Source organism: Arachis hypogaea, chromosome 3 (genome assembly GCF_003086295.3).
Source record: "Arachis hypogaea cultivar Tifrunner chromosome 3, arahy.Tifrunner.gnm2.J5K5, whole genome shotgun sequence".
NCBI classification, from domain to species: domain Eukaryota; kingdom Viridiplantae; phylum Streptophyta; class Magnoliopsida; order Fabales; family Fabaceae; genus Arachis; species Arachis hypogaea.
The window spans coordinates 21,533,715-21,554,172 of record NC_092038.1 but is presented as its reverse complement, the minus strand read 5'-3'; the positions used below and the strand labels follow the sequence as shown (position 1 = coordinate 21,554,172).

General features: G+C 35.9%; 1 protein-coding gene across 2 annotated transcripts; it reads left to right on the top strand.

Annotated features, from left to right (window-relative positions):
• Positions 1-15,172: 15,172 nt before the first annotated feature.
• On the top strand, positions 15,173-18,825 carry LOC112789807 (wax ester synthase/diacylglycerol acyltransferase 7). Of its 2 annotated transcripts, none has more exons than XM_072232552.1 (5): positions 15,173-15,274; positions 15,982-16,557; positions 16,873-17,229; positions 17,456-17,593; positions 18,437-18,825. In XM_072232552.1, exons 2-5 carry the CDS (start codon positions 16,003-16,005, stop codon positions 18,593-18,595), a joined length of 1,209 nt encoding a protein of 402 aa, XP_072088653.1. In that variant the 5' UTR covers positions 15,173-15,274; positions 15,982-16,002; the 3' UTR covers positions 18,596-18,825. The 2 variants fall into 2 exon arrangements, with proteins under 2 accessions (XP_072088653.1, XP_025687645.1); XM_025831860.3 differs by lacking the exon at positions 15,173-15,274 and adding an exon at positions 15,357-15,597.
• Positions 18,826-20,458: the final 1,633 nt, after the last annotated feature.

Sequence of the window (20,458 nt, the reverse complement as noted above, 5' to 3'; positions counted from 1 at the left end):
GGTGCCGTTTTGGGTTTTGGATAAAAACAAAAAGGGAAAGCGTTCGGCGTTCAGTCTCCTCCTCCTCTCAAACTCACTCTCAAACAAAAAACAAAACCCTAGCAGTAGCCTCCACCGCCGCTGCAAGGAAGGAGACACTGCCGTCGTCCGTCGCACCATCGTCGTTCTTGAGCTCTCCAACCTCTGTTCACTCCAACTCCTCTCAACTCTCACTCTCTTAAATGAAGCTATCTTCCCCCAAAAGGAAACCCTAGCTTACAATAGCTTCCGCCGATGTCCGTCGCGCTTAGGAGCTTCTGTCCTTGTCTGGTCGTCGTCGTGGTGATCGAAGTTTCCAACTCCTCTCCTCATTCACCAATCACAGTTTCTTCCTCATTCTCCGCGTCCGTCGTCTGGTCTACCTCTGCTCATCCACGCTTCTGCCACCGTCCATCATCGTGCTTGTCGCCTGGTTATCATCGTCCGTCGTGCTCAACCACTTTTCCTCATACTCTGCCCAAACTGCTCAGATTGAAGAAGGCAATGGCTTCTTTGCTCACTCCTAACGCTTGTTTTTCTATTTGTTTTTATTTTTTGTTCAAATATTATATTGATTATTGAATGATTGATTCATTATTGAATGTTTAATTGATTATTGATTAGCTTTGCTCAATGCTGTTGTGATATACTCTGCTGTATTTTGTGCTCTGTTATTCTGTGTTCAATTAAAATTTTGTTTGAGAACTTAGCTTTGCCATGCTTGATAAATTATGCATTTCTTGAAATCTAATTTTGACAATTTGAGTTGTTTATGAAGCATAGTTCACTGTTATTGAGGAGTGTATGAGGAGCGTATGAAGCAGATTACTTGTTGTGTTTGGAGCTGTGTATTAACTAAATTAGTTAATTTATACTTGATAAATGGTACAAAAGATAGTGAAATCACTTAGTAAAATTAAGTTCTGTTAGTTATAGAAAATATATATCTGGCATATCAATTGAGATTAGTTTTGTTAAAAAGGAGTCTTGGGATGAGTCTTGAACATATATGTGCAAATTCAATAACATTGTTACTATATTGATTTTTTAAATAGCAATTACAGTGTTCTAGTATTCTAAGTTTTCCTTTCTTTTTGGTTTTTCATCCTATTTTTTAGTAGAGTTTGTTCATGATCATCCACTAAGATCACTTCAGGCCATGTTAAAATTGTGAAACTATTACTTGTTCATTATAATCAGTCTTATGTTTATCTTTATTAATCTTTATTAATTTTTGTGCTAACAATTTTGTTATTCAGAACCTTGCTTTGTCCCTGTTAATTAACATACTTACATACATGATGAAAGACCAAAAACAACTAATTGGTTTTTGACTTTGTTATTAGAAAATCACTGCTAATTGGTAGACGAATTGAAACTTGAAAGTGCTATTGGCTAAGCTCAATAAACAGTAGCGGGAAAGAGTGCAGTGTGTGATAATTAATGCTTCTAATACTCGTTCCAAAAAATAAAAAATAAACCCATATATAGTATATGTATAGGAATTTAATATCATCTGTAAAGAAGAAAAAATAAATGTTATTAGTCTGAAATCCATTAAATTTCTGGTACTTTATCACAAAGTTAATCTGGTTAATCTGAAATCCTTTTTGGTTGATATTTTTTGTGTAGTGTTTTAAATTTAGAAGATATTTGATGAGCAGATAATTTATACGCTTTTTCGCATTATTTTTAGTATGTTTTTAGTATGTTTTAGTTAGTTTTTATTATATTTTTTATTAGTTTTTAGTTAAAATTCACTTTTCTGGACTTTACTATGAGTTTGTGTGTTTTTCTATGATTTCAGGTATTTTCTGGCTGAAATTGAGGGACCTGAGCAAAAATCTGATTCAGAGGCTGAAAAGGAATGCAGATGCTATTGGATTCTGACCTCCCTGCACTCGAAGTGGATTTTCTGGAGCTACAGAAACCCAATTGGCGCGCTCTCAATTGCGTTGGAAAGTAGACATCATGGGCTTTCCAGCAATATATAATAGTTCATACTTTGCCCACAGATTTGATGGCCCAAATAGGCGTTCCAAGTCAGCTCAAGAATTCTGGCGTAAAACGCCGGAACTGGCACAAGAATGGGAGTTAAACTCCCAAACTGGCACAAAAGCTGGCGTTTAACTCCAAGAAGAGTCTCTACACGAAAATGAATCAATGCTCAGCCCAAGCACATACCAAGTGGGCCTGGAAGTGGATTTTTATGTCATTTAATCATTTCTGTAAACCCTAGCTACTAGTTCTCTATAAGTAGGGCCTTTTGCTATTGTATTTACATCTTTTGATCACTTTAGATCTTAGATAAGATCTTGGTTCTTCTGGTTCCCTCTCTGGAGCCGAAGCCAATGATCACCTTTAACACTTATGTATTTTCAACGGTGGAGTTTCTACACACCATAGATTAAGGTGTGGAACTCTGCTGTACCTCGAGTATTAATGCAATTACTATTGTTCTTCTATTCAATTCAGCTTATTCTTGTTCTAAGATATCACTTGTTCCTCAACTTGATGAATGTGATGATCCGTGACACTCATCATCATTCTCACCTATGAACGTGTGCCTGACAACCACCTCCGTTCTACCTTAGATTGAGTGGATATCTCTTGGATCCCTTAATCGGAATCTTCGTGGTATAAGCTAGAATTGATGGCGGCATTCAAGAGAATCCAGAAGGTCTAAACCTTGTCTGTAGTATTCTGAGTAGGATTCAAGGATTGAATGACTGTGACGAGCTTCAAACTCGCGATTGTGGGGCGTTAGTGACAGACGCAAAAGAATCACTGGATTCTATTCCGACATGATCGAGAACCAACAGCTGAATAGCCGTGCTGTGACAAAGTGCGTTGAACATTTTCACTGAGAGGACGGGACTGTAGCCATTGACAACGGTGATGCCCAACATACAGCTTGCCATGGAAAGGAGTAAGAAGGATTGGATGAAGACAGTAGGAAAGCAGAGAGACGGAAGGGACAAAGCATCTCCATACGCGTATCTGAAATTCTCACCAATGAATTGCATAAGTATCTCTATCTTTATTTTATGCTTTATTCATAAATCATCTATAACCATTTGAATCTGCCTGACTGAGATTTACAAGATGACCATAGCTTGCTTCATACCAACAATCTCCTTGGGATCGACCCTTACTCGCGTAAGGTTTATTACTTGGAAGACCCAGTGCACTTGCTGGTTAGTTGTGCGAAGTTGTGATAAAGAGTTGAGATTGCAATTGAGCGTACCATGTTGATGGCGCCATTGATGATCACAATTTCGTGCACCAAGTTTTTAGCGCCATTGCCGGGGATTGTTTGAGTTTGGACAACTGACGGTTCATCTTTTTGCTTAGATTAGGTATTTTTCAGAATATTTAAGAATGAATTCTAGTGTTTCAAGGTGATGTTCTTATCATCACCAAAGCTGATTGATCTTCATCAATTTAGCTCTTGAATGCAATGTCCTGCTGAAGCTTGGCTAGCCATGTCTAATTCCTTTAGACTGAAGCTTTAGACTAACATTGCATGATTCCTGGAATTCTTATTAAAGTTTTGATCCTCTTTATCTTCTTTTTCCACATAATTTTTGAAAAAAAAACCAAAAAAATTACAAAATCATAAAAACCAAAAATATTTCTTGTTTAAGTCTAGTGTCTCATTTTAAGTTTGGTGTCAATTGCATGTTTCTGTTCTTCTTGTATTTATCATGTGTCTTCATTGATCTTCAAGTTGTTCTTGATGATTTACTTGCTCTGATCTTTAAATTCTCCTTTTTTGTGTGTGTTTTGTTGTTTCTCATATGCATTCTCAATTTGTTAGTGTCAGTAGTATACAAACTTCTAAGTTTGGTGTCTTGCATGCATTGTTCATTTGATTTTAGTTGCATTTTGATTTTTTCTCATCATTAAAAATCCAAAAAATTTTTAATTTGTGTCTTTTCAAGCCAATAATACAGAGAATTGAAGATTCAGAACATACAGCAGAGGAATTACACAGAAAAAGCTGGGCGTTCAAAACGCCCAGTGAAGAAGGAAAACTGGCGTTTAAACGCCAGCCAGGGTGCCTGGCTGGGCGTTTAACGCTCAAAAGGGTAGCAATTTGGGCGTTAAACGCCAGAATGTATACCATTCTGGGCGTTTAACGCCAGGACGGCACAAGAGAGAAGATTTTGTTTTCAATTCAAATTTTTTTCAAGTTTTCAAAATTTTTCAAAATCAAATCTTTTTCAAATCATATCTCTTCAATCATATATTTTCAAAATCAATTTCTTTCCATTTTCAAAAATACTTGCTAACAATTAATGATTTGATTCAACATTTCAAGTATGTTGCCTTTTCTGTTGAGAAAGGTTTAATGTTTGAATCATATCTTTTCTTGTTAGCCAAGTCATTGATTTTAAAAATTAAATCTTTTTAAATTGTTTTTCCAAATCATATCTTCTCAATCATATCTTTTTAAAACTATATCTTTTCAATCATATCTTTTTAATCACATCTTTTTCAAAATAAGTTTTCAATCATATCTTTTTTATTTCTGATTTCAAAATCTTTTTCAAAAATCACTTAATTTCTTTCCCACTCTTAGTTTTCGAAAATCATCAATCAATTTTCAAAATTCTTTTTCAAAATCTTTTAACTTATTTTCAAAAATTCTTCCCTTCTTCTCACATCCTAATTCTTCTACCTCCTCCTTCTATTCCTCTGACACCTCAAGGAATCTCTATACTGTGACATAGAGAATTCCATATTTTTTTGTTCTCTTCTCTTTCATATAAGTAGGAGCAAAGACAAAAGCATTCTTGTTGAGACTGACCCTGAACCTGAAAGGACCTTAAAGCGAAAGCTAAGAGAAGCTAAGGCACAACTCTCTGTAGAGGACCTAGCAGAATTCTTCAAAGAAGAAGACATGGCAGCCAAAAACAACAACAATGCCAACAATGCAAGGAAGGTGCTAGGTGACTTTACTGCACCTACTCTCGACTTCTATGGGAGAAGCATCTCTATCCCTGCCATTGGAGCAAACAACTTTGAGCTTAAGCCTCAATTAGTTTCTCTAATGCAACAGAATTGCAAGTTCCATGGACTTCCATTGGAAGATTCTCATCAGTTTTTAGCTGAATTCTTGCAAATGTGTGACACTGTCAAGACCAATGGGGTTGACCCTGAGGTCTACAGACTTATGCTATTTCCTTTTGCTGTAAGAGACAGAGCTAGGATATGGTTGGACTCACAACCTAAAGAAAGCCTGAACTCTTGGGAAAAGCTAGTCAATGCCTTCTTGGCAAAGTTCTTTCCACCTCAAAAATTGAGTAAGCTTAGAGTGGAAGTCCAAACCTTCAGACAGAAGGAAGGTGAATCCCTCTATGAAGCTTGGGAAAGATACAAACAATTGATCAGAAAGTGTCCGTCTGACATGCTTTCTGAATGGAGCATCATAGGTATCTTCTATGATGGTCTGTTTGAACTGTCCAAGATGTCATTGGACAGCTCTGCTGGAGGATCTCTTCATCTCAAGAAGACGCCTGAAGAAGCTCAAGAACTCATTGAAATGGTTACAAAGAACCAATTCATGTACACTTCTGAAAGGAATCCTGTGAACAATGGGACGAATCAGAAGAAAAGAGTTCTTCAGATTGATACTCTAAATGCCATACTGGCTCAAAACAAAATATTGACTCAGCAAGTCAATATGATTTCTCAAAGTCTGTCTGGAATGCAAGCTGCACCAGGCAGTACTAAGGACGCTTCATCTGAAGAAGAAGCTTATGATCCTGATAACCTATCAATGGAAGAGGTGAATTACATGGGAGAACCCTATGGAAATACCTATAATCCTTCATGGAGAAATCATCCAAATCTCTCATGGAAGGATCAACAGAGACCTCAACAAGGTTTCAACAACAATAATGGTGGAAGAAATAGGTTTAGCAATGGCAAGCCTTTTTCATCATCTTCTCAGCAACAGATAGAGAATTCTAAGCAAAACTCCTCTGACTTAGCAACTATAGTCTCTGATCTAATCAAAACCACTCAAAGTTTCATAACTGAAACAAGGTCCTCCATTAGAAACTTGGAGGCACAAGTGGGTCATTGAGAAAGAAAGTTACTGAACTCCCTCCTAGTACTCTTCCAAGCAATACAGAAGAAAATCCAAAAGGAGAGTGTAAGGCCATCAACATGGCTGAACTTGGAGAGGAGAAAGAGGCAGTGAGTGCCACTGAGGAAGACCTCAATGGACGTCCACTGGCCACCAATGAGTTCCCTAATGAGGAACCATGAAAATCTGAGGCTCACACTGAGACCATAGAGATTTCATTGGATTTACTTCTGCCATTTATGAGCTCTGATGAGTATTCTTCCTCTGAAGAGGATGAAGATGTCACTGAAGAGCAAGTTGCTAAATACCTTGGAGCAATCATGAAGTTAAATGACAAGTTATTTGGTAATGAGACTTGGGAGGATGAACCCCCTTTGCTCACCAAAGAACTGGATGACTTGACTAGGCAGAGGTTACCTCAAAAGAGACAGGACCCTAGGAAGTTCTTAATACCTTGTATAGTAGGCACCATGACCTTCAAGAAGGCTCTGTGTGACCTAGGGTCAAGCATAAACCTTATGCCTCTCTCTGTAATGGAGAAGCTAGGGATCTTTGAGGTACAAGCTGCAAGAATCTCACTAGAGATGACAGACAATTCAAGAAAACAAGCTTATGGACTTGTAGAGGATGTTCTGGTAAAAGTTGAAGACCATTACATCCCTGCTGATTTCATAGTCCTAGAGACTGGGAAGTGCATGGATGAATCCATCATCCTTGGCAGACCCTTCCTAGCCACAGCAAAGGCGGTGCTTGATGTTGACAGAGGAGAATTGATCATTCAAGTGAATGAAGAATTCTTTGTGTTTAAGGCTCAAGGATATCCCTCTGTAACCATGGAGAGGAAGCATGAAGAGCTTCTCTCAAAACAGAGTCAAACAGAGCCCCCACAGTCAAACTCTAAGTTTGGTGTTGGGAGGCCACAACCAACTTCTAAGTTTGGTGTTGAACCCCCACAGTCAAACTTTAAGTTTGGTGTTGGGAGGTTCCAACATTGCTCTGAGTATTTGTGAGGCTCCATGAGAGCCCACTGTCAAGCTAATGACATTAAAGAAGCGCTTGTTGGGAGGCAACCCAATGTTATATTTATCTATTTTCCTTTTGTTATTTTATGTTTTCTGTAGGTTGATGATCATGAGAAGTCACAAAATTAATTGAAAAAGCAAAAATAGAATGAAAAACAGAAAGAAAAACAGCATACCCTGGAGGAAAGCTTGCTGGCGTTTAAACGCTAGTAAGGGCAGCAAATGGGCGTTTGACGCCCAGTCTGGCACCATTCTGGGCGTTTAACGCCAAAAAGGGGTACCAGACTGGCGTTAAACGCCAGGAAAGGGCAAGAAGTTGGCGTTAAACGCCAGAAATGGGCACCATCCCGGCGTTTAACTCCAGAATTGGCATAAAGAGCAATTTTGCTCGCCACTTGGTGCAGGGATGAATTTTCCTTGACACCTCAGGATCTGTGGACCCCACAGGATCCCCACCTACCCCACCACTCTCTCTCTTCTTCTCCTCAACACCTCTTCCCCAAAAATCCCTCACCACTCACATCCATCCTTCATAAAACCTCACCTACCTCACCATTCAAATTCAAACCACTTTCCCTCCCAACCCACCCTCACATGACCGAACCCTACCCCTCTCTCCACTCCTATATAAACCCATCTTCACTCCTTCATTTTCACACAACCAAAACACTACTTCTCCCCCTTGGCCGAACCACAAAGCCACCTCCATCTCCTCTATTTCTTCTTCTTCTACTCTCTTCTTTCTTCTTTTGCTCGAGGACGAGCAAACCTTCTAAGTTTGGTGTGATAAAAGCATTGCTTTTTGTTTTTCCATAACCATTTATGGCATCTAAGGCCGGAGAAACCTCTAGAAAGAGGAAAGGGAAGGCAAAAGCTTCCACCTCCGAGTCATAGGAGATGGAGAGATTCATCTCAAGGGTGCATCAAGACCACTTCTATGAAGTTGTGGCCATGAAGAAGGTGATCCCCGAGGTCCCTTTCAAACTCAAAAAAGGGTCAACTTTGATCAAAGGTTGGACCAAGTTCTCATAGACATTTGTGAAGAGGGCGCTCAATGGAAGAGAGATTCAAGAGGAAAGCTGGTTCAACTAAGAAGGCATGGCCTCAAGCCCATCACCAAGAAAAGGGTGGAGCAAATAAGAGAACCTCATCAAGAGCATGAGGAAATTCCTCATGATGAAATCCCTGAGATGCCTCAAGGGATGCACTTTCCTCCACAAAACTATTGGGAGCAAATCAACACCTCCCTAGGAGAATTGAGTTCCAACATGGGACAACTAAGGGTGGAGCACCAAGAACATTCCATTCTCCTCCATGAAATTAGAGAAGATCAAAGATTCATGAGAGAGGAGCAACAAAGGCAAGGAAGAGACACTGAGGAGCTCAAGCACTCCATAAGATCTTCAAGAGGAAGAACAAGCCGCCATCACTAAGGTGGACCCGTTCTTTAATCTCCTTGTTCTTTATTTTCCTGTTTTTCGAATTTTTATGCTTATGTTCATCTATGTTTGTGTCTTATGATCATTAGTATCTTAGTGTCTATGCCTTAAAGTTATGAATGTCCTATGAATCCATCACCTTTCTTAAATGAAAAATGTTCTTAATTAGAAAAGAGAAGAATTGCATGAATTTTGAATTTTATAACAGATTAATTATTTTGATGTGGTGGCAATACTTTGACTTCTGAATGTATGCTTGAACAGTGCATATGTCTTTTGAATTTGTTGTTCATGAATGTTGGCTCTTGAAAGAATGATGAAAAAGGAGATATGTTACTGAGGATCTGAAAAATCATAAAAATGATTCTTGAAGCAAGAAAAAGCATTGAATTCAAAAAAAAAAACAAAAAAAAACGAAAAAAGGGGAAAAGAAAAAGAAAAAAATAAAGTTGTGATCCAAGGCAAAAAGAGTGTGCTTAAGAACCCTGGACACCTCTAATTGGGGACTCTAGCAAAGCTGAGTCACAATCTGAAAATGTTCACCCAGTTATGTGTCTGTGGCATGTATGTATCCGGTGGTAATACTGGAAGACAGAGTGCTTTCGGCCACGGCCAAGACTCATAAAGTAGCTATGTTCAAGAATCGTCATACTTAACTAGGAGAATCAATAACACTATCTGGATTCTGAGTTCCTAGAGAAGCCAATAATTCTGAATTTCAAAGGATAAAGTGAGATGCTAAAACTGTTCAGAGGCAAAAAGCTAAAGTCCCGCTCATCTAATTAATACTGATCTTCATAGATGTTTTTAGAATTCATTGCATATTCTCTTCTTTTTATCTTATTTGATTTTTAGTTGCTTGGGGACAAGCAACAATTTAAGTTTGGTGTTGTGATGAGCGGATAATTTATACGCTTTTTGGCATTGTTTTTAGTATGTTTTAGTTAGTTTTTATTATATTTTTTATTAGTTTTTAGTTAAAATTCACTTTTCTGGACTTTACTATGAGTTTGTGTGTTTTTTTGTGATTTCAGGTATTTTCTGGCTGAAATTGAGGGACCTGAGCAAATATCTGATTCAGAGGCTGAAAAGGACTGCAGATGCTGTTGGATTCTGACCTCCCTGCACTCGAAGTGGATTTTCTGGAGCTACAAAATCTTAATTGGCGCGCTCTCAATTGTGTTGGAAAGTAGACATCCTGGGCTTTCCAGCAATGTATAATAATCGATACTTTTTCTGAGATTTGATGGCCCAAACAGGCATTCCAAGTCAGCTCAAGAATTCTGGCGTAAAACGTCAGAACTGGCACAAGAATGGGAGTTAAATGCCCAAACTGGCACAAAAGCTGGCATTTAACTCCAAGAAGAGTCTCTACACGAAAATGCTTCAATGCTCAGCCCAAGCACACACCAAGTGGGCCCGAAAGTGGATTTTTATGTCATTTACTCATTTCTGTAAACCCTAGCTACTAGTTCTCTATAAGTAGGACCTTTTGCTATTGTATTTACATCTTTTGATCACTTTAGATCTTAGATTAGATCTTGGTTTTTCTGGTTCCCTCTCTGGGGCTGAAGCCAATGATCACCTTTATCACTTATGTATTTTCAACGATGAAGTTTCTACACACCATAGATTAAGGTGTGGAGCTCTGTTGTACCTCGAGTATTAATGCAATTACTATTATTCTTCTATTCAATTCAGCTTATTCTTGTTCTAAGATATCACTTGTTCCTCAACTTGATGAATATGATGATTTGTGACACTCATCATCATTCTCACCTATGAACGTGTGCCTGACAACCACCTCTGTTCTACCTCAGATTGAGTGGATATCTCTTGGATCCCTTAATCGGAATCTTCGTGGTATAAGCTAGAATTGATGGCGGCATTCAAGAGAATCCGGAAGGTCTAAACCTTGTCTGTGGTATTCTGAGTAGGATTCAAGGATTGAATGACTGTGACGAGCTTCAAACTCGCGATTGTGGGGCGTTAGTGACAGACGCAAAAGAATCACTGGATTCTATTCCGACATGATCGAGAACCGACAGCTGAATAGTCGTGCTGTGACAGAGTGCGTTGAATATTTTCACTGAGAGGATGGGACTGTAGCCATTGACAACGGTGATGCCCAACATACAGCTTTCCATGGAAAGGAGTAAGAAGGATTGGATGAAGACAGTAGGAAAGCAGAAAGACGGAAGGGACAAAGCATCTCCATACGCTTATCTGAAATTCTCACCAATGAATTGCATAAGTATCTCTATCTTTATTTTATGCTTTATTCATAAATCATCTATAACCATTTGAATCTACCTGACTGAGATTTACAAGATGACCATAGCTTGCTTCATACCAACAATCTCCGTGGGATCGACCCTTACTCGCGTAAGGTTTATTACTTGGACGACCCAGTGCACTTGCTGGTTAGTTGTGCGAAGTTGTGATAAAGAGTTGAGATTGCAATTGAGCGTACCATGTTGATGGCGCCATTGATGATCACAGTTTCGTGCACCAATATTCTAGGATGTTTATTTATAATTTAATATTATTTTATTCTAAAATAGTTTTTTCGGTTGAACCACCGATTGAACCGGTTGAACCAATGAACCAGTGAACCAATGACTAGAGCAGTTTGATAACCAGTCCGATTTTCAAAACCTTGTTTACAACCTTCAAAAGGATGAAGATCCTGCCACTGATGCTGATGAAGAAGCTGATTCGGAGGGAAATGGTTTAGATGCCTAGATTTGTCTCCTAAAACTGTTGATGTCTACTCTTTTTTTTGTCTCACGAAAACTGTTTCTTTTGTTACTTTTGAGCTAATTTTTATTATCTTGGATGACTGTAATAACTTTAACTATTGCTGCACTCACTTTCATTTATTTTGGTGTTTAAACTGTGAATTAACACCTTCTTGCAGGTTTTAAGGTGCGGACTTTACTGGATTTTGTCTATGCTCCACCCTTGATGACAAAAGGGGGAGTAATAGCTTGAGTAGTAGCTTGAATCTTGATTGTTGCTTCTGTTTTTTGTGGATTCTGATTGCTACTGAAGTTTATTATGCATTCTAATTACTGCTGTTGTGGTCATTTTCTTAAAAAATAAATTTGATACTTGCTGCTGTGAAAGCTTGATAAGGCTATGATCAAGTTAACTTAACCTTACCTTACAAGTTTTGTTGCTTTATCATGCATTAGTTAAAACTGATGCTTTGTTTTGATGTTGACATAATATGTTCAGTATTGGGCTGGATATGTGTTGCTAGTTATGTAATATCCCTTAGTTAAGTTGAATTGTGTAGCTTTTTATTGTGTTCTCTATAAGAATAATAAATAGGAAAGAAGAAGAGAACATAAATCCAGAGGGAGCTACTCTTGAAAGGGAAAGGAGGAGCAATATAAAAGCAAGTAACATCATTCAAAGGGAAGTTTCTTAACTTAAATAAAATTCTTCTCCCTTTGATCATTGTTTTAATTATGTTTGTCATCAAGGAGGAGATTTTTGAGTTAAAAAATTAACTAAATTAATTAATGATGACAAACATTATTTTTGGAAAATTATCTAACTAATGTTAATTATTTGTGATTAAGTGTTACAAGCCAAAATTGATATACAAAGGCAGCTCAAATTGAATGAAAACAAAAACAAGGCTGGTGGGCTACAAATAAATAGAAGCCCAAAGGAATCAAGGAAATGAAATCAGATGGGCCAAGAAAATCAAACGGGTTGCATGAATCAAACCAATCCAAACCCGTATCCATCACTCCAAGTTCACTTTTTGATGTCTTGGTCAGAACTCTGAGAAAGAGAGAGAGAGCTTAATTCCTAAGCTATTCAAAGAAGAAGAAAGAAAAAGAAGGTTAGGCAAGAAAGGCAGAAGTCAAATCAGCAAAATCAAACCAAATCAAGCTAAGGCAAAAGTTAAAGGTAACACATTTCCTATTGCATGCATATTACTTTCTTCTCTTCTTCCCAACTCTTTGTCAGTCCGAAATGGGATAAATGGGAAAGATGATCTCTGCTTCCACTGCTGTGCATCTATGGTCACAAGTGTGTCTTGGGAACCAAGTAGTTTTTCAATGGCCAAGGTCTGTGTTACCATTGAAGATATCTGTTTCTGTTGATCTGTGGCTTTCGGTCAACAAAAGAAGGTCAGAAGCAAAGTTCATATTCTGAGGATTAATGGGAAAAAGTGAATGGCTGAGTTGGTGAAGCACAAAGCTCAAGAAGTTGACCTAGAGAGAGCAACTCAGCAACATGCAAGGAGATAAAAGAAGATTTTTTTATCATTCAGAAGTCAAGGAGAGATAACTAGTGTTCTTGAGGTGTATGTTCTGAGAAAAAGTCTTTGAAGAAGTTCATCTAACTGGATAGTGCTTCATAATCAAAGGAGCATTCCGTCAGAATGAAGAACTGAATCAGAGGCTAGAAAATCTGGTTTATCACATAGCAAAGAGGCTGTTGAAGAAGTCAATCTCCTTCATGTTTTACAGATTGTAATTTCTTTTTAATGTTTACCTTTCTGTAATTTCTTGAGTGAAAAGGCATAATGAGAGAGCTCAGGTAAAAGCCAATGAGTGGAAAGAGGCTGAGTGATACACTTGATAGAAAAACCTAGAGTTGTTTCAGATTTCTTTAGGTAAATCTGTGTCTTGTATCTTGTACCATTGAGGTACCCCTTTCTTAGTTGGGTGAGCACTAAGAGTGAAGAGTAAGGTTTTAGCTTAGCCAAAGTCAAGTTAGTTTAGAACTTGAGTGTAAAAGGATTGTGTCAATCCTGTGGAATTGGTGTATGTAATACTTTAACTATAGTGAAAATTCCACCACAACGTAGGTTGCATAGCACAAGGCAACCGAACCAGGATACATGATGGTGTTAGCTTTTCTCTTCTCTGCTCTATCCTGTTTTCTGATATTCATGAGATAAAATGAAATTGTCTCATAAATTTCCCGCTGTTAAGTTCAAACAGATTCAGACTGCAAGCTTAGTTTAAAAGTGTATGTTCATTAAACTAGAAGAAGGTCATAGATTCAACCCCCTTTCTCTAAGCCTTCTACAACCTTCATGCTCCTTCAAAGGGATGCCTTCCCGGAGATCGGTTGCGAGAGTGATCCTCGTCGGAGGGGGTCGGCTATCGCTTTCGAGAGGTTCATGTGCTCAGCCTACTCATGAGGCAACCCCCCTGTCATTTGATGTTCGCACCTTCTCCTAGCTCATCCTCCGGGTGGAGGAAAGCCTCCATCCTCAGCACGTGTCAGGTCCCCACAGACGGTGTCATTCTTTGGTAGTTCGCTAAGTCGGTTGGTTGTGAGGTGTTAAGAGAGGGATCAGAACCTAAGTGCAAGTTCTGAGGCGGAGAGCTACACCAGTGAATCGTTCGTTGGTTGGCGGGATGGAACCATCTGCAAGGACACTCCAATGTTTAAGTTAGTGTTCGTACGATGAAGTAGCTAGGTTAAGGTAATGATGACGTACCTAGGGAGAAAGGTAGGTCCCTCTCCCTTATCCTTATTCGTTCGAGTGGGCCCTTCTTCTACTAAGGCCTAACCTTTCAAAAGTTTCCGCCAGTTGTTGAGATCTTCCTGGAGAAGATTGGGTCACATGGAAGGCGTCTAGTCATACGGAAAGAACATGTGTCCGCTTGGTGGACCTTCGTTTCTTATTAAGTTAGGCCAGAACATATTTTATTAATCTTTATTGTATAAAATTTGTAAAATTATATATATTAATTATATGTTGTTTAGATTTGATTTATTTTGGTTAGTTTAGGATTAGATTTAAATTTTTAAAATAGACTTAATAAAATATTAGAGTTAGATTCAAATCTAATAAAATTTTGCTTGATTTATACAGAATTCTAAACATCCATGAATATAGCAGCAAAGTTGAATTAAGTTGAGTTAAATCAAGTGAAGTTCAAGTTTGACTTATAAAAATTAAATTTATTTTATTAATAATTAAGTCTAGTTATAAATTTTATGTTTGACTGACCTAAAATTCAGGAGTTAACTTGAGTTCACAAACTACTTCAAAATATAAACATAAACATTTTGCACTCTTTTATCGTATACAATTCTGTTTGGTTCATTATATACTCATTCATGCATTTCTCCATTTAATTTACAAGAATAGATAAGAAATATGTTAACGAAATTATAGTTTATATTAAATAGTGTTTTCATGCTCACCTCGAAGTTGGGAGTTTGAGTTTTACTTCTAACTTTAAAAAACAATACATTAAAATATAGATATGACATAATAATAGATATTTTACTTTTATATACTTAATAAATATGTATGTCAGATACATTAAAATATAAAATAAATAAATATATATTAATAATTAATTTAATATATGAAGTTAAATTCAATTTTAAGTTTTTTTTTTGGTGACTAAATTCAATTTTAAGTTTGATTCACAAATTTATGAACTTAATTTATTAAATAATTAATGAATTAAACTCAGGCTTAGCTTAGCTCACGAGCTCATTTGATAATTAATATATGCATGCCATGTTCTTAAAAGCCACATATTTAGGACTACAGGAGTACAAAAATAATAGTACCAAGCCTTACACGTGAATTTTTAAGGAAACACATAAATTGTTTGTATCTACGCTATAAAGCTACACACTCAAGAAGCTTCATTAGCCTTAAAAGTTTCACATCAAGATAGTTCAAAGTGGATAAGGGCAAGGTAATGTATGTGACCCAGCATCATTAATTATATACAAGACAATTTATCTAGTCCTATAATAAGTTCCAGGTTTGCTTAATCAAGCTTCAAAACAAAGTGGTACTCCAATATTAGTTTTGTAACACTTTAAATAGTGGAGTATCATGGAGAACTTAGAATTTTCAGAGCCAGTGAGTCCTAGTGGAAGATACTTCAACACCACTTTGCTATGTGCATATGTTTTTGGGTTCTTGGAATCAGAAATTCCAATTGATGACTCTCAAACTATGTATTTGTTCAAAGATGTCTTTCTACCTATCAATCCACGCTTTTCCTCCATAATGGTCTTAACCTCGCTCTTTTTCTTTTTTCTTTTTTTGAGGTTTATCCTATTTGTTAATTTTTAATAAAACCTTTTTCGGTCGGCTTATTTATATGATTTGGGTTTAAATGTATTATTCAATAGTTATGTATAAAAAAAGTTTTTTTTTTTCAAATTAATTTTAATGCACTAATAATATTATTATTTGATCATATATACTTATTATTTGTTTTTAAGACAATCAAGTTAATGGGTGATTATTGAGTCAAGGTGTCTATGCGAGGATAGATAATTAAATATTTTTATAAAATCATTGTTTATACATAGAACGAAATTGAATTATTTTTTTCCGTTTTACATATTTACTTTGTACTTATATTATGTGTATGTATATACTTGAAATCAGGTGAGAGATGAAGATGGAGAAATGAGGTGGAAAAAAGTGGAGGTGAAGGCAGAGGAGCACATAAAAGTTCCCATATTCCCAAAAAATGAGTCATCACAATTCTATGATGAATACTTTGATGAATATGTATCAAGAATATTAATGGAAAAAACCCCTCAAGATAAACCACTATGGGAAATTCATGTGATCAAATACCCAACAACAAGTGCTAAAGGCACCTTAATATTCAAATTCCACCATGCTCTTGGAGATGGTTACACCCTTGTAGGTGCTCTACTCTCTTGCCTTCAAAGAGCTGATGACCCTTCTCTTCCCTTGACCTTTCCCTCGCGCCGGCCGAATGAGTCGGCCGTGCGCGCCAAGAAGGGATTCTTCAGGAGGATCCCTTCGGCCGTATTTTCGGTATTTAACTCTATCTCGGATTTTGGATGGAGTGTGGTGAAGAGCTCAATGGTGGAAGATGACAAGAGTCCTATAAGGAGTGGAGAGGAAGGTGTTGAGAATCAACCTTGTGTCTTAACAAACATATCATTCTCTTTGGATCATATTAAAAAGATAAAGTCCATGCTTGGTGTGGTAAGTTTATATAATGTGTTAAAGTTTATTTCAAGTTATTTCAGTCATATAATCTTAAAATTAAAATGATAATTAAGTTTTAAAACTTTTCACTCATTATTGGAGACATTAAAGAGTTTTTTTTTTTTTTTTGATTAAAGAGTTTATTGTTAGCTCTATAAGATGGATGTTACTTACCCACAGGGTTATATTATTCATCAATATTAATAAATATATAAATTTATTGTTGTATTTATGTCTACTATTATACTTTTTTAAATTTATAGCTAATAATAATATGATTGTGTGTTCGTTTTGTTTGTTTGTAATTTGAAGACGCTGAACGATGTGATTACTGGGGCAATTTTCTATGGGATTAGGCTATACATGGAAGAAATGAACAGTGAGAAGGGAAGAAGAACAAAGTCAACAGGATTGGTTTTACTTAGTACTAGGAACATTGGAAGCTACCAATCAATTCAAGAAATGATGAAACCAAATTCAAGATCTCCATGGGGGAATCACATTGCTTTCTTGCACGTTTCCATCCCTAAGCTAACCCAATCAAGCCTTTCCAATCCCCTTCAATTTGTTTGGAAAGCACAGAAGATTATCAAGAGGAAGAGAAATTCTTTCACTGTTTTTCTCATTGAGTGGCTTCTTGATTTGGAGCTTAAACTAAGAGGACATGAGGTATAATAAATTTATCAAACATACCTAATGTTTATGGATATTTTAAATAATTTATATTTTTTATTTTTATTCAATTTCTTTATATGTTAAAAAATAATAGTATAGAAAATATTTTAAGTGTTTTAGTGCATGATCCAATAACTCTAGTTATTAACTTTGATTATATATAAATTTTTTTAGTGGCAAGACTATTGACACGTGACCGAATTCTATGTTGTTATTGTAGGCAGTTGCAAAACATATTTATGGGACACTAAAAAATGCAAGTGTGGTAATATCGAACTTGATTGGGCCAGTTGAACCTATGGCGTTGGCAAATCATCCTTGTAAAGGCTTGTACTTTACAATGACTGGTGGACCTGAGGTTATTAACTTATTACTATCATCTTTCTCTCCTTTTCTTTCATTCAACTTTTGAGTTTGCTTTCAATAATATACAACAAATCTAAACCATTAATCTTATATAGAAATTTGAACTTATATATAAGAATTTTGTATGCAGACAAAATTATTAAAATTTGATGTATATCAGTATATACTATTAACACTAATTCATCCATTTAATACGGAGAGTATAGTTAAGACTTAAGCGAAAGTGACTCATTTTCTCTTAATTATGTGTTAAGCATTTGATTTTCATTTTCTGTGTGAAAAACAATTTTATGGTTCTAGATCAACTGTTTTTTTAGTTAAAATACTTTTTTATAAATGAATAGTGGACTAATTAACCTAGTTAAGAGTAATAATAAAAAGGTTTTTTTGCAATTTAAAAATGAGTGTCAGAAAAATTATCTACAAATTTTTCACAAATAAAAGAGATTGGCAAAGGATATAAGTATTTAGGAGAGATATAGTCTTTTTACAGAGTATATAGTAAGTACAAATTTTAAATCTTAAACCTTAAATTCTAAACTCTAATAAGTACGTCTTTATTTTGTTGAATAAAATCTTTATTTTAAGTTATTGTTTATTTGATAATAAATTTTACTTTATTGTACCGAGCTTCTTTTTTTTTAAAAAGAAAAAAGAAAAAACAACCTGGTTAAAAGTGGATATTCCAATCATCCATCCATTCCGATTGTTAGTAATGACTAGATTTATTACAATGTAAAATTTCAAAAGTGGAGGAAAAAAAAAAGGAAGAGAGTAAAAGAAAAAGTGTGGGTTCTGTTATGTTGTTGACATATTATCTTCTTTGTTATTACAGAGTATCAATATTGCAATTATGAGCTATACAAGAACATTAAGGGTTACCTTAAAAACACAGAAAGGCTTCATCGATGAAAAGTTGTTCAAATCATGCATGGTCAACGCTTTTGAAGCCATATCCAAAGCAGCAATGGAGATGCCTCGAAGCAAAGGTTAAACCTACCTACCAAGGAAGGAAACAAAGCTAAGAAGCCTTAAATCGTTTGGGACTTTTCTTTTATTAAGTATAATTGCAACAATCAAAAGATATCCAAATTAATGTTCAATTTCAATTATGTTAGCTAATATATGTCGTTAAGACGTATTTTTATATTTTTTATAGGACCTAAATATATTTTTTTATATGACACAAAATTATAAAATCAAATATAATTTAGTAGTTAAAAATTGGATGTATGTTTTTATAAGCTAAATGTATCATATATTTGATTTTATAGAATAAATGTGTATGATAAATAAAAAACGGCAGATACAAAAATGTATTCCCTAATTAATAAATATCAATTTTCTAATTCAAATACTTATACCATGAAGAGAAAAGGCATTTAGAGAGATGAAAGAATTGAAAGATAAGGAAAAAGTGTATTGCTCTTTTGGTCGTGCTCTATATTATTTTAGTGCACAATGCAATTCTAGTATGTTGTGTTATAAAATAACTAAATAAATAAATAAGGAAGAGGTAATAAATAAAGAAATATAAAGAGAGAGATATTAATAGTGTAGAAAGAAAGAGGAGAATGTTTATTATTGTTGTGTGTAATTAACTCGTAGGCTTAACTTTCTATTCATACATGTACAAGAGTCTTCTTTTACCTCTTTCATTAAATGTAATCTCTTTGGTAATATGGCACTTCACTATAGGAAAGTTGAGCCATTCAAGTCATACATGGTCAATGGTCATCCATATTGTAACACTCCTCCTTGGATGACCATTAAGGATTATGCCTCGTTAAAACCTTATTAAAGAAAAACTCAGTGGGAAAAATCCTTAGTGAAGAAAAAAAGAGTACAATATCCTTTAGTGATGGGGACTGACTCATTAAAAACTTTGTCAACAAAAATCCAATGGGAAAAAACCTGACCAAGAAAAAAAGAGTACAGTCTCCCCCTCTTGCCGACATCATTTAATATCTCGAAATCGGCGCATTCCAATCTCATGTACCAATCTTTCAAAGGAAGATTTTGGGAGTGACTTTGTAAATAAATCTGCCAGATTATCACTTGAACAAATCTGTTGGACATCAATTGTCCCTTGATTTTGAAGATCATGAGTGAAGAAGAATTTGAGAGAAATATGCTTTGTTCTATCGCCTTTAATATATCCGCCCTTAAGTTGAGCAATGCATACTATATTATCTTTAAACAGGACAGTTGGAGCTATCTTATGATCAATTAGTCCACATGATGACAGAATATATTGAATCACACTCCTCAGCCAAAAACACTCGTAACTAGCTTCATGTATTGCTAGTATTTCAGCATGATTAGAGGATGTTACTGCAATCGTCTGTTTCGTTGACCTCCATGATATAGCTGTACCACCATATGTGAATAGGTATCCTGTTTGAGATCTCCCTTTGTGTGAATCAGACAAGTATCCAGCATCTGCATAGCCAGCTAATAGTGACTTGGATTCATAGGGATAAAATAATCCCATATCAACCGTTCCATGAAGATATCGAAAGATTTGTTTGATTCCATTCCAATATTAATGTCTTCTGGTTGTAGAGGAACTATACATTGCTAGTAAATTCACTGCGAATGATATGTCAGGTTGCGTATTATTAGCAAGATACATTAGCTCTCCAATGGCACTAAGATATGGTACTTCAGGATCAAAGATATCTTTATTCTCTTCTTTTATAGTTTTTATAATTGTTGGAATCTCTTCAGGAGTCCCAATGATATTTAAATCATCAACGTACACAGCAATTATAATGAACCCAAATGCAGATTTTTTTATGAAAACGCATGGGCAGATATCATCATTCTTGAATTCGTTTCTGGGCAGATACTCAGT